Source organism: Scyliorhinus torazame, chromosome 7 (genome assembly GCF_047496885.1).
Source record: "Scyliorhinus torazame isolate Kashiwa2021f chromosome 7, sScyTor2.1, whole genome shotgun sequence".
Lineage (NCBI taxonomy): Eukaryota > Metazoa > Chordata > Chondrichthyes > Carcharhiniformes > Scyliorhinidae > Scyliorhinus > Scyliorhinus torazame.
In genome coordinates, this window is record NC_092713.1 from 30,424,966 (window position 1) to 30,439,437 (window position 14,472).

The window sequence follows — 14,472 nt, forward strand, 5'->3', positions numbered from 1 at the left end:
TGTGAGGTTTAGGGAGTGGAAGGAAAAGGGTTTGGAGAAGGTGGAAGATTTATTTTTAGAGGGTCGGTTTGCTCGCCTGGTGGAACTGAAGGAAAAATATTGGCTTACAGACTTCATCACATCTGTAACCTGGCAACTCCACTGATGTTGGGTAGCTGCACAGACACTTTGGCCAGTCTGGAAATGGTTTAAAAGGGCCCACTAACGTCATGGGAGATTAAAGTCAGGTGGATGAACAGTGGAGTCTACAAGGAGAGAGTAATTTCTGGTGGATATTTTCTGCTGCCAATCCGCCTAGGACAGGTGGGTTTAACTATATGGAGTGGCATGAGGGAAGGCATATTATTGGTCGGTTGAGGAGGTCATTGAATAAGGGCGGACACATTATTAACAAATTTCTCCGTTTTCTTTTACATTTTCCACCCAGTTGGGTTGGATATTCAGCAGAAGTATTCAGCCTTTTACTCAGGGCCAAAGAGGTTTGGAACTCACGTTATTCATGGAAAGTCTAATGTACAGCACACGCAATCAGCAAAGCAGAACAGGACAGAAAATTCATTAATGGTTCCCAATGTCAATGCAATTAAAGGTACGATTTTGGTTAATTCTTGGGGTCAGTCAGTTTTAAAAAATAGTTTGAAAGTTTTATGACAAGGGCACCTTTCAGGAAATTATTCCTTGAAGGTGTACTCATTTTTGAAACAGATAACCTATCCTTCTATTTGGGGTGTTGGAACTGTTTGATAGATTTCTTGTCAGAGACTTTTTTGTCTCTGCCCAGAGGAATCTGGAGCGGTGGCTATAAGAATCCTGGGTAATGCTAAGACAGAAAGGAGATAGGTATTATCTGGCAGCAGGACAGCATGCCTGTGTTATGCACATTTTTCACAATAGTTCAGGGGTGCGATTCTCTGGCTTCGTTGCGCTCGAGTGAGAGCGCGACGAGGTTGAATAGCGGGAGAAGCCAAAAACAAGAACCGCGCCAGGAGCCAAACAGTTTGCAATGCAACCGACCCCCCTCCCATAGGCAAAATCAGGATCCCGCTGTAGCAAGGGGAAAAGCTCTATTTCCATACAATTAACAGGAGCCAACCCACATCCAACAGCTCCCCAGTAAGTGGTCACGTTGGCGCCGATTATTGTTCCTTTTTAAAAACTGGGACACATTAACCCACATCTAGCTGTGATACACTTAGAATTACCAAATGCACTCACTAAAAATTAATTCCAAGCGTGCCACGTTGAAACACTATCAAATGGGCAAAGTGACTAAATCAGCACCTTGCAATCTTTGGTCAACCAGTTCCACTTTCTTCACATTATCTTCAGATTCCCTTTTTTTGTGCAGGAACCCATTGTATTCCTCAAGATCGATTGTAAGCCAAAAGTTCTCAGAATGAGCTCCAGAGTTTTATAAACTTTCTTTTCCTCCATACTTGCATCCAAGATGGTAAATGATATTTGAAAGTCTGTGGAGAGCAGCCAGATCTGGGCTATATGTAACGAGAATGGTCAGAATGAAAATACTAAATGACCTCCATCTGCAGTGAAGTGAGAGTATCCAAGCTCAAATTCATTAACTGCAAATTTACACAATCAGTCGGAAACATCACAAATAATCTGTAATTCTTTCTGCTGGAAGGACCCCTGTTAAGAGAGTATATTGCCAAACTCGGGTCCACAACGGCATGAGGCAGCAGTGCTAACCACCGTACCACCCTGTTTCTTATGTCTATGTCATGATTAGTTAACGGAGTGCACCCTGGTGATTCCTTACATCTCCGTCTATACTCTTTCAGTACCTTTACTATATCTGTCTCTTTCTGTATCTGGTGTAATGCTGTCAGTCTTTCCCGAATGTCCAATGTAAGTTTAACCAAATTTCAAGGATCTCCTACAACTAACTACGAGTAGTATTATCAACGCTGGGGGAAAAATTTGGTTCATTTTTTTTAAACAGTATTTTCATTGAAATTTTAAAATTTTATATCAAAAGGTTTACAAAACACAACAGTACCAACACATACATCAGACAAAATGCAAGCAACAGCAGTAACAGGAACCCCAATAACAGAAATGCCACCCGAAACAATCCTCCTCACTCACCTCCCCCTCCCCCCACAAACATCTAACAGTGACGAGGGGCGGGATTCACCGACCCCCCCGTCGGGTCGGAGAATCGGCGGGGGCTGGCGTGAATCCCGCCCCCGCCGGTTGCCGAATTCTCTGGCACCGGATATTCGGCGGGGGTGGGAATCGCGCCGCGCCGGTTGGCGGTATCCCCCCCGGCGATTCTCCGGCCCGCGATGAGCCGAAGTCCCGCTGCTGGAATGCCTGTCCCGCCGGCGAGAATCAAACCACCTCTCTTACCGGCGGGACAAGGCGGCGCGGGCGGGTTCCGGGGTCCTGGGGGGGGCGCGGGGCGATCTGACCCCGGGGGGTGCCCCCACGGTGGCCTGGCCCGCGATCGGGGCCCACCGATCCGTGGGCGGGCCTGTGCTGTGGGGGCACTCTTTTTCTTCCGCCTTCGCCATGGTCTCCACTATGGCGGAGGCAGAAGAGACCCCCTCCACTGCGCATGCGCGGGGATGCCGTGAGCAGCCGCTGATACTCCCGCGCATGCGCCGCATGGCAAAGTAATTTCCGCGCCAGCTGGCGGGGCACCAAAGGCCTTTCCCGCCAGCTGGCGGGGCGGATATCAGTCCGGCGTGTGCCTAGCCCCTCAAGGTGAGGGCTCGGCCCCCCAAGATGCGGAGAATTCCGCACCTTTGGGGCGGCGCGATGCCGGACTGATACGCGCCGTTTTTGGCACCGGTCGGCGGGCATCGCGCCGATCGCGGAGAATCCCGCCCCAGATCTTTAAAGTGCAAAATAAATGGCCGCCATCTAGGATAGAACCCATCGATTGACACCGTGAACTTGACCTTCTCGAGGTACAAGAATTCCATCAAATCAACCAACCACGCTTCGGCACGTGGTAGCGTCGCCTCCCTCCATCCCAGCAGTATCCGTCGTCGGGCCAGCAGCGATGCGAATGCCAAAGCATTGACTTTCACCCCCATCCTCAACTGTAGTTGGGCTGACACCCCAAACACAGCGACTAACGGACAGGGCTCGAAGTCAATATTCAAAATTGCCAATATGGTGCAGAAAAAGGACCTCAAAATGCCAGCTTGGGACAGGACCAGAACGTGTGCGTATAGTGAACAGGCCCTCTCAAGCACCGCTCACACTTATCCTCAACCCCCTCCAAAAGTCGACTCATCCTGGCCTGATGAGGTGCGGCACAAACACCACCTTTAGCTATATCGAACTCAACCTCGCACAGGATGACGTAGCATTCACCACATGAAGGGACTCACTCCACACTTCCTCCTCCAAAGTGGGTCCTAGCTCCTCCTCACACCTGGCCTTCACCTCCTCCACCAAAACCTGCTCTTCCCCCATGAGCGGCCCTCCTCCGGCCCACACATGAGAGTATCCTTTCCAACAAGGTAGATGCAGTGCCTCCGAGAAAGTTAGAAATGCCCGCCAAACACATTGAACTCGACCCCGACTCCAACTGTACCCATCTAATCTCCAGATCCCCAAACCACTCAACATTCTCTGCATTGGCCACTGAGTAATAATACAATAAATTTAGCAGCACCAACCCCCACCCCCCCTTGCGCAATCGTGTCGAATCCTGGACCACGACTGGCCCCCAAATAATGAAAACTGGCATTTGGTCTCTCCCAAAAGTGTCCTGAAACATTATCCAAAACGATACCCTACATCTCCAAAGATCTCCAGCAGCTTTAGACCTTCTCCTCCCAGGTCTGAAGTGTAGACGTTGTGTTTTGGACATTCCGCAAAAAGAGTGAAGGCTGGGTCCAGCCGTTGGACTTCTAGATCTGGACCTCCATCACCATTTTCACAGAGCCAGAGAGCCTCTCCATCTGCACTAATATTCTGGCCAAAATATTAATTTCAAATGTCTTTCATTTTCTTTCATTTCTGCATCTATCTTTAATGGGCCTAGATTCTCCCATTTAGGAATATTAGGAGCAGGGAGAAAGGCATTTGGTCCCTCGAGTATACTCTGCCACTTAACTAGATCATGGGTGCGATTCTCCAGCCTCATTGCGCTCTCGCTCGAGCAAAATGAGGCCGGTGAATAGCAGGAGAGGCCAAAAACGAGAACCGCGCCAGGTGGCAAACAGGTTGTGTTGCAACCAGCCTGCTACGGAGGCGAATTCGGGATCTCGCGAATCATGGCGAGAAACCAATTATCACTACTTAAGCCCAATTTCCAGACAATTAATGGGAACGACCCCGAATCCAACAGCCGCCTGCCATTCCTCGGCCTCCCCATCAAGTGGTCACACTGGCTTCGATTAGTATTGCTTTTGAAAAATGTGAACCTGGCGGAAGGGCTTCTGTGGGGATCCGAGGAGGTGAGTAGCAATCTTTACTCACAAAGAGCCCGGAGGCGCTGGGTTTGCCACCCCAGTGCTCGGTGGGGAGATGGGAGAGGGGCACCCTCCGAAGGGATGGGCTACCATGGGAATTTGGGGGGACGCAGTGGGGGCGGAGTCTCTGAGCGCAACCGTGCGTGGTACCAGCATGCCAACCCCTGGATCGGGTGTACCCTTTCCGGAGGCAATCCTAGACCCTGCCCGTCTGCCCCACCGATCACCCATAAAACTCACCGACTGCCAAGGCTTCTGGCCTTGTGGCTGAAGGCTATTGCTAATAGGCAATTGGCAATCGTGGTTCAGTGAGCATATCACATGACCCAAGTGGATTCCAGTGGGTGGGCAGGCCTTATAGCATGTGGGAGTCATTGCCTAGCATCCCAATAACACCTTGATGAATGGACACTGTGCTTGAACACTGCGGCACCACATTGCAACAGCCAACATCTGAACACCCAAGGGATGGGACGCAGCTCCAGAAACATGTCCATGGCCGGAGGGTGGGTGAATGCTACGGGGAGGGGGAGATGCCTGGAGAGATGGGCCAAGGGTTCAGAGGTTGGGCTGCATTGCAGAAGAAAGTGACATAGGCATCATACTGGTTGTGGTCAAGGGTGTTTATTGTGTTTTACAAGTCCCCACTCTCCCGATGGTGCCTCCCCCCTCTCCCAGTGCCCGAGGTGATCCTCGATGTGCTTTGTCTTCCTAGCTCTACCACCACATCTAGGTGTGTCCACAGGATGCACATCAGAGGTAGAGGCAGCCAGCTGCTTACCTCGACCCATGGCATGGCGGGTGCCCTCTGGGGCCGGAGGGCCCCGGCACACTTGTCGGCGGCACATGCACAGCCGTGCTGCCCTGTTTCGGGTGCTGATTGAGACGCAGCCTCAAAACTCCATGGGAGGGGTCCGGGACGCCACCCAGCGCCCCCTTCTCCCAGTCGATGCCAATAGGGCTGTGGGGTTCACCTTGGGTCAGAGGGGCAGCTAGTTCTAACACCGGCTTCCCCTGCATCATCTGGCTCTGTCAGCACTGGCGGTTCCCCAATGCCTGAACCATTGTGTCGACGCCCTCAGCGATGCTCCTCAGCGACTGGGACATGCTCCGCAGTGCCTCGGCAATACCCATCTGCGACTGGGACAAGCTCCACAGCGCCTCCGCCATTCCCATCTTGGAACAGAACATGTCCTGCAGCACCTCATCAAGGTCAGCCTGATAGTGGGTCACATCCCAAGTGAGTTGGAGATTCTACTGAATGCCTCAGCCATGTCTGTCACCAATTGCGCGATGTCTTGGGCACCTTCACAAATGGTGACGACGTCGTACATCAGGCTCTCCACTCCGGTCGCCATCCTAGCAGTGTTGCGACATCTCTGGGTCTCTTCTAATCAGCTATGGATCTGCTGGAGTGTCGCTGACATCTTAATCTGAATGACCTGACTGTACCCTAACATTTCCATCAGATCCGGGAATACCTCCTCCATAGGCTCAGCACGAGGTCTCCACCTGATGTACATCAACAGCTGTGTGGTGCTCACAAGATTGCGCTCCAGAAGCCTGACCATTAACCTTTCCCACTGAGGTGCATGTAATTACGCTGATGGAGGGTGGGGATAACAGCTGTGACGCCTCGATCGTGTCTTCCTCGATGCTCCCCTCCGAGATGTCTCATGGCAGACTGGAGAGGGGGACAACCAAGATGGGCCGATGCCATTGGTTGGAGAACCTGCGGGAAATTGGACATGTGGTCAGTGGGAGGGATGGGTCAGTTAGTATGGCAATAACAACTCGTGTTTGACAGGTCCTCTGGGTGGAGCCCGGTGGTTCCTCACCTCTGCGGCATCCGCTAACCTCAGCGTGAGTGACCGCTCTGTCCTCAGCCACTCCAGTCACCTCCAGGACCCGCTCCTCATGAGGATTCTTAAGTCCGGCACCCCTCCACCAGTCTGGGCCTTCACCCGTCTATTGTAGGAGAGCTTTTCCTGAGGAGACACAGAGAGGGCCTCGTTAGCCACGTAAATGGTTCACAGTAGTGGAAAGGAGTGTGTGAAGGAAGGGCTGAAGGTAGAAGGAAGGTGAAGGGAAAATTAGGGGTTGCATGGAGAATGGGGGGTGGATGCTCATGTGGGAGCGGCAAGGTCTTGCGCAGGGGGGTGTCATTGGTGTCTACTCACTCGTGCTGCCTAGTGTAAGTCTTTGACCTTTTTTTGGCACCTCCTGGTCACACTCCTGGAGCTTACAGCCACCGTCACCTTATCCGAGGCAGCACTGGCTGACCCTCGGGGTAACAGAACATCTCTTCTGGCCTCCACTGTGTCTAGGAGCCTCCCCAGGTCTGCATTCCAGAATCTTGGGCCGGTTTCCTGGGCGCCATTGTTGCCTGCTGGCTGGGGTTGGCTGAGCAAATGCTTCTTAAGTGCTGCTCTACCTTGTTAGCGGGGCGCTGGCAAGCGCGGTGCCAGCGAATCGGCTGGTGAACCTTGATTTGCAGCGAGAAGCCCGTGAGGCCTCGTTAAATGGACCAATTAACGTTGACTAGCATTGCCGGCCTTGCTGGGCCGAGCACCGGGAATCTCGCGACAGTTCCAGCTCGCTAACACATTTAGAAATCTTTCCAGAGAATCGTGCTCCATGGCTGATCTTCTACCTCAACACTACCTTCCTGCACTATCCCCATAGCCCTTAATGTCATTGGTATCTAGAAATATGTCAACCTCTGCTTTGAACATGCTCAATGACTGAGCCTCCACAGCCCTCTGAGGTATCAATTCCAAAGCTTCACCACCCCTAGTGAAAAAATTCCTCCTCCTTATTTTCTGAATACCCAGTTAGCAGATCCTTTACAATAGATTCAAACATTTTCCCCACTATTGATGTAGTTCCGTTTTAACTCACCTTCCTTTCTAAATAATGGGCAGGATTCCCCACTGTCGGGAATCTCCGTTTCGCCGGCAGCCCGGGAATTTCCCGACGGCGTGGGGCTGCCCACAATGGGAAATACCATTGGTCGGCTGGCGAGACGGAGAATCCCGGGAGAATCCCACCCAATGTGTTCACGTTTGCTGCCCTCCAATTCACAGGTTGAATGTATTTACCAATCTCTCTCTCTTAATATATTTACAAAAAATACCTTTCTGTTAGCTTTGTTAGCTCGGTGTTGGTGCATGAAAGACAAAATAGCTGGCATCAGACAACGGAGTCAAGGGGGCACATTCAGAGTTTGTACATAGGCTGTTTTATAGTAATGACCCGTTTTAACTTTCTCAGTCTAGCTCCTGAAACAAAAGGCAAAGTTTTGTTATGTTATCCATGCACTGCTCACTGCATCATTGATTAGACCATGTGTTGAGCATTGGCCAATCAGAGAGCTTAAAGGGACTTTGCAATTATGCAATTATTTATACAACAAAACAATTTACTAGTAAAATGTCAGCACATTATAATATTATTATAGGAATTAATCTTCAACATGTTACAGATATTCACAAGAAGCAATTTTTTAATTCTTTGGTAAGCTTTTGACATTTGAAGCTGAATTTCACACTTGTTTTCTTGTCTCCATTGTATCTTACATTGTAAATACAGAAATTACCAGTGAGCTTAACTGCACAGAATCTGGAAAGAGGGTCTGTAATCATTACTGCAAGAATAAAGACAAGTGTGGACATGAATGTTGTAAGTACTAATAACTAGACATTGGTAGTTTATTTAGCTATTGAACATATATCTAGTTAAATATTTCAGCCCATTTCCACTCCAAGTATAATTTAAAATGCTGGAGGTATTTTTGCCCTGCCTGCATGGAGTGGGGGTCTCCAGCTGAAGGCCAACCTGATAGGAAGAGGAATTGTTGAAACAGAAGCCCAGAAAGGTAAGTCTTATAATGTTTCCTCCTTATGGAACTAGCCAGTAACAAGAGGGCGAAGTTTAACAAAAGAAAATACTGTTTTGGACACAAATAGCAGGTGCTGGCGTCGGAAACAACCCCACTATCGAATGGGACTTGTTCTTTTTTGCGTTCTGCAATGAACGCCCCGCCGAGGCCTCACTTATTTCATTTCCTGCACTGACGAGTGCACAAAGAGATCGGGGCGCCATTCTTATATGCTGCCCTGATCTCTCCACCACCCCAGCCACCCCACCGTAGCCTCTGAAACCCCCAACTTACCTCGTACGGAGTCCTCGAGCACACCCCCTCTTAAGGGCAGGGCACCCCCAGGCCTGATCCCTGGCACAGGCAACCTGCCACCCAAGTACCTTGGCACTGACAGCCTGGCACACTGGCAGTGCTCCTGCCAGGTTGCCTGGATGACACTGCCAGCGGGAGTGCCAGGGTACCACCCTGCCCATAGCCCAACCACTCCGGGGCATCTGTTGGCCTGGGAGACTCCCCTGGTGCTGTTACACCTGGTTCACATTGTCATAATATGATGGTGCAGAGACAGACACTGACTGACACACTGAAAGACCAATCAACACACAGAACACAGCAGCCAATCACCAGACAGGTCACGGGCACTATATAGCCAGAGGGCACTAGTTTTCCCGCTCATTCGGGATGCAGCCTCTGAGACAGCCAGAGCCCGTGATCAGTAACACGAACATCTACCATGTGCTAGCAGTATAGTCTGGTCAGGTTAGCCTCAGGTCGCCAGTCAACCTAACATAGTATCAACCCAGTGTAAGTATGTTTAACAGCTCATAGCTAAATAAAATAGAGTTGTACTTCTACAAGTATTGGTAGCCTGTCTCTCTCATTGCTCTGGTAAACGCAGTCCTCGCAGACCCAGCATACCCAACACATCATGGTACCAGTACGTGATGTTAGAGTTTGATGGACCTACCCTGAAATAATCTGCCTTCGACCAGCGATCAGCCATCCGGTAGTATGGACAGCGTCCGCCCTCCACGCCGCTCCGCATCACCAGCAACCTCGGTGCGAACTGGAAGATTTTTAAACAAAAGTTTCAACTGTACCTCGAAGCTACCGACCTGGAAGCTGCCTCAGACGCCAGAAAGATTGCTCTCTTTCTCTCCACGGCCGGGGACCACGCCATCCATATTTTCAACTCCCTCACATTCGCTGAAGGTGAGGACAAGTCCAAGTTCAAGACTGCCCTGCTCAAATTCGACAGCCACTGTGACATCGAAGTCAACAAAAGTTTTGAACGCTTCGTCTTTCAACAGCGTCTGCAGGGTAAGGATGAACCTTTTCAATTTTTCTCACCCATCTTCGCATTCTCGCGCAATCCTGCAATTACGGCTCCACCTCCGATTCAATAATCCGCGACCAGATCATTTTCGGTGTGCACTCGGACCCCCTACGCCAGCAGCTCCTCAAAGTTAAACAGCTCACCCTCGCTATAGCCATCGAAACCTGCGTTCTGCATGAGCACGCTACTAACCGATACTCGCACATTCAAGCGGCGGAGGCGGTGCGGCAAGGCCCCCACGAAGCAGAGCGGGTGCAGGCTGTAAAACAGCTCCAGGGCCTAAGCCTGGATGAGGGCGGCCTATTCGCGCGCTTTTCCCGGGCTCCCGCGCATGCGCACAATGACCGAGGGAACGGCAAGGCCGAAGACCGAACGGTGCAGGCGTGCACTACGTACGACCGCACCGCGCATGTACGGTGGCGCACTGAGCGTTCTGACATCACGACGTGTGACAACTGTGGCTCCTCCCACTTAAAGCGGCAATGTCCTGCGAAATCTCGACGCTGTCTCCAGTGTGGCAAGCTTGGCCACTACGCAGCCCTGTGCAGGTCTGCTCAAGCACCTGCTTCCCATTGCTCCCACCAGCAGCGCAGGGACGTCCGAACTGTACAACAACCGGTCACCGATTCCGACTCCGACATGGTTCCAGACCCTGACACCGAGGATCTCAAATCCCCATTCCGGGTGGGCATCATCACCAAGCACACGGTGCTTCAAAAGAAAAAGGCCAAGCCCTTCCCAGTGATGAGCACTGATCCGGACGATGAGTGGTGTGCCACCCTCACGGTCAACAAATCTCACATCCGATTCAGGCTGGACACCAGCGCTTCAGCCAACCTCATTGCGCGGTCTGACCTGGACAGCCTCCACGTTAAGCCGACCATCCTTCCATCTGCCTGCCAGCTTCTCGACTACAATGGCAATACCATTGCTGCCAGCGGCTCATGCCAGCTTGTGGTGTCACACCGTTCCTTAAAGGCCACCCTGCCCTTCGAGATTGTAGGGGCCACTAAAGCTTCCCTGCTTGGTGCCCAGGCGTGCAAGATCCTAAACCTCGTCCAAAGGGTTCACTCCATATCACCCGCTGAGGCTTCAGCATCATCGGACACCGACTTTCAAACACAACTGAAGAACATCATCATTCGATAACACAGCGTTTTCGAGGGCATGGGCACACTCCCATACACGTACAAAATTATTTTAAAACAAAGTGCCACGCCTGTGGTTCATGCACCTCGCCAGGTACCGACGCCCCTCAAGGACCGCCTCAAGCAGCAACTGCAGGACCTCCAAGACCAGGGCGTCATATCTGAAATAACAGAACCAACCGACTGGGTCAGCTCCATGGTGTGTGTTAAGAAATCATCCGGAGAACTACGCATCTGCATTGACCCCAAAGATCTGGACCGTAATATCATGAGGGAACACTACCCTATCCCAAAGCCCGAAGAACTCACCTGCGAGATGGCTCGCGCCAAATTTTTCACAAAGCTGGACGCATCCAAGGGGTTCTGGCAGATACAACTTGGCGCATCCAGTTGGAAGCTCTGCACCTTTAACACCCCATTTGGCCGGTTTTGTTACAACCGGATGCCGTTTGGCATCACCTCAGCCTCGGAGGTGTTCCACCGAATAATGGAGCAGATGATGGAGGGCATCGAAGGGGTGCGGGTATATGTAGACGACATCATCGTCTGGTCTACCACCCCGCAGGAACACATTGATCGCCTCCAACACGTCTTCCGGAGAATCCATGAGCATGGCCTCCGCCTCAACAGAGCCAAATGCTCCTTTGGTCAAACAGAACTAAAATTCCTCGGCAACCACATATCACAGTCTGGTGTGCAGCCGGATGCAGACAAGGTGTTGGCAATCATGAAGCCATGAAGTCACCGAAGGACAAGAAGGCAGTCCTCCGTTTCCTGGGCATGATCAACTTCCTGGAGAAGTTCATCCCCAACCTCGCATCCCACACCACGGCTCTCCGCAATCTGGTGAAGAAGACAACCGAATTCCGATGGCTTCCGGCCCACGAGCAAGAGTGGCGTGAACTCAGGGCGAAACTCACCAAGGCCCCGGTATTGGCATTCTTCGACCCTGCCAAGGAGACAAAGATCGCCACTAATGCAAGCCAGTCCGGCATTGGAGCAGTGCTCCTCCAACGCGACGATGCCTCCTCATGGGCTCCAGCCGCATACGCATCGCGTGCAATGACGCCCACCGAGCAACGCTATGTGCAAATCGAAAAAGAGTGCCTGGGCCTCCTCACGAGAATTGTCAAATTCCACGACTACGTCTATGGACTCCCCAAATATACGGTCGAAATGGACCACAGGCCACTGGTCAACATTATACAGAAGGGCCTTAACGATATGCGCCTGCAACGCATCCTCCTTAAACTCAGGCGGTATGACTTCGAACTGGTCTACACCCCGGGTAAGGAGCTCATCGTCCCCAATGCACTTTCCCGTTCTGTCACTACACCCTGCGAGCCGTCAGGCTTCGTGTGCCAAATTGATGTTCATGTTGAGTTCTGCGCATCTAACTTGCCCGCCACGGACGAACGACTCATCCAGATTTGTCGTGAAACAGCCAATGATCCTTTGATCCAACGCGTCATGCGCCATCTTACAGACGGATGGCTCAAGGACCAATGCCTGCAATTCTACAACATCAAAGATGACCTGGCAGTGGTAGATGGAATTCTGCTAAAGTTGGACAGGATCGTCATCCCACACAGTATGCGGGAGCTCGTCCTTGAGCAGCTCCATGAGGGTCACCTGGGGGTGGAGAAGTGCCGACGGCGGGCCCGTGAGGCAGTGTACTGGCCTGGCATCAACCAAGACATCGCCAATGCCGTTCTCAACTGCCCGGCATGCCAATGGCTCCAGCCAGCTCAGCCAAAAGAGACCTTGCAGCCACATGAACTGATGTCATCCCCCTGGACCAAGGTTGGCATTGATCTTTTCCATGCACTAGGCCGGGACTATGTCCTCATAGTGGACTACTTCTCTTACTACCCAGAGGTAGTTAGGCTGCATGACCTCACGTCGACAGCGGTCATCCGTGCGTGCAAGGAGACTTTTGCTCGCCATGGCATCCCACTTACGGTCATGTCCGATAATGGCCCGTATTTTGCTAATCAGGAGTGGTCCAACTTTGCCCGGCGGTATAAATTCACGCACATCACCTCAAGTCCCCACTACCCCCAGTCGAATGGCAAAGCTGAGAAGGGGGTACCCGTTGTCAAACGACTCCTGTGCAAAGCGGCCGATGCGGGATCCGACTTTTACCTCGCACTACTTGCCTACAGGTCAACTCCATTGTCCACTGGCCTGTCACCAGCTCAATTGTTAATGAACTGCACATTACGAACGACGGTGCCTGCAATACACGCCCAGACTTGGACAACTTTCCGGTCCTGCGTCAAATGCAACTGTCTCATGCCCAACACAAGTCGGCGTACGACGCCCACGCCACAGATTACCCTGCTCTCATTCCTGATGACCAGGTTCATGTACAACTTCCTGAAGGTGGCTGGTCTGCTGCCGCGATGGGAATCAAGCAAGTGGCCCCCAGGCCGTTCCTGGTTCTTATGCAGGATGGCTCTTTTCTTCGCCGAAATAGGCAGGCACTGCGGCTCCTTCCACAATCGCCGCCAGATCGTGATGCCCTGCCTCACCCTCAGGACAGGCCCGTCCAAGAGCTCGCAGATTTACCTCTTCTGTTGCCACCCTCTGCGACTGACACAGTCCCGCCCGTTCCAGAGCAGGCAGCCCCTGACCCACCCTTGCAGCGGTCAACCAGAATTCGTCGCCCACCATAGAGACTGAATTTATGAACTGCCTGAATTTATGAACTCTCTAAACTCATGGACTGATTGTTTCGTTACCCTGGTTATTTGTTCGCTAGTTTGTACATACTGTTATTCATGTCCCGTGTTTTGTTACATACAGTCTATCTGCACTAGACACCTTCCCGTGTAAATATATTAGTATTTTTGTATATAGTCCTGTAAATATGCTCACATAGTCGCCACATAGTCAGAAACATTCACATACCACACAATTTTTTTTTTTTTTTCAAAAACGGGAGATGTCATAATATACACACAAGTATATGATGGTGCAGAGACAGACACTGACTGACACACTGAAAGACCAATCAACACACAGAACACAGCAGCCAATCACCAGACAGTCCACGACCACTATATAGCCAGAGGGCACCAGATTCCCGCTCATTCGGGATGCAGCCTCTGAGACAGCCAGAGCCCGTGATCAGTAACACGATGTTTAACAGCTCATAGCTAAATAAAATAGAGTTGTACTTCTACAAGTGTTGGTAGCCTGTCTCTCTCACTGCTCTGGTAAACGCAGTCCTCGCAGACCCAGCATACCGAACACATCACACATCAGTGCTAAATGGCGCCATGGCAGGGTTTCCCAGGCAAGGCCGCTAGTTCCCGGGCCAAGGGATCATTGGGTGCAAACATATTTAAATGAGCCTAATGGCTCATTTAAATATGTTATTAATAATAATAATAATAATAATAATAATAATCTTTATTGTCACAAGCAGGCTTACATTAACACTGCAATGAAGTTACTGTGAAAATCCCAGTGTCGCCGCACTCCGCCCTGTTCGGGTACACTGAGGGAGAATTCAGAATGTCCAATTCACCTAACGGCACGTCTTTTGGGATTTGTGGGAGGAAACCGGAGCACCCGGAGGAAACTCACGCAGACACGGAGAGAACGTGTAGACTCCGCACAGACAGTGACCCAGCCGGGAATCGAACC

General features: G+C 51.3%; 1 protein-coding gene across 1 annotated transcript in view; it reads left to right on the forward strand.

Annotated features, from left to right (window-relative positions):
- Positions 1 to 8,143, forward strand: part of hfm1 (helicase for meiosis 1) — a 367,785-nt gene extending 359,642 nt beyond the window's left edge. The window contains exons 31-32 of the mRNA XM_072512843.1: positions 428 to 589; positions 8,043 to 8,143. Coding sequence (XP_072368944.1) covers positions 428 to 589; positions 8,043 to 8,143 — 263 coding nt within the window. The remainder of the gene's footprint in view (positions 1 to 427; positions 590 to 8,042) is intronic.
- The last annotated feature ends 6,329 nt before the right edge of the window (positions 8,144 to 14,472 follow it).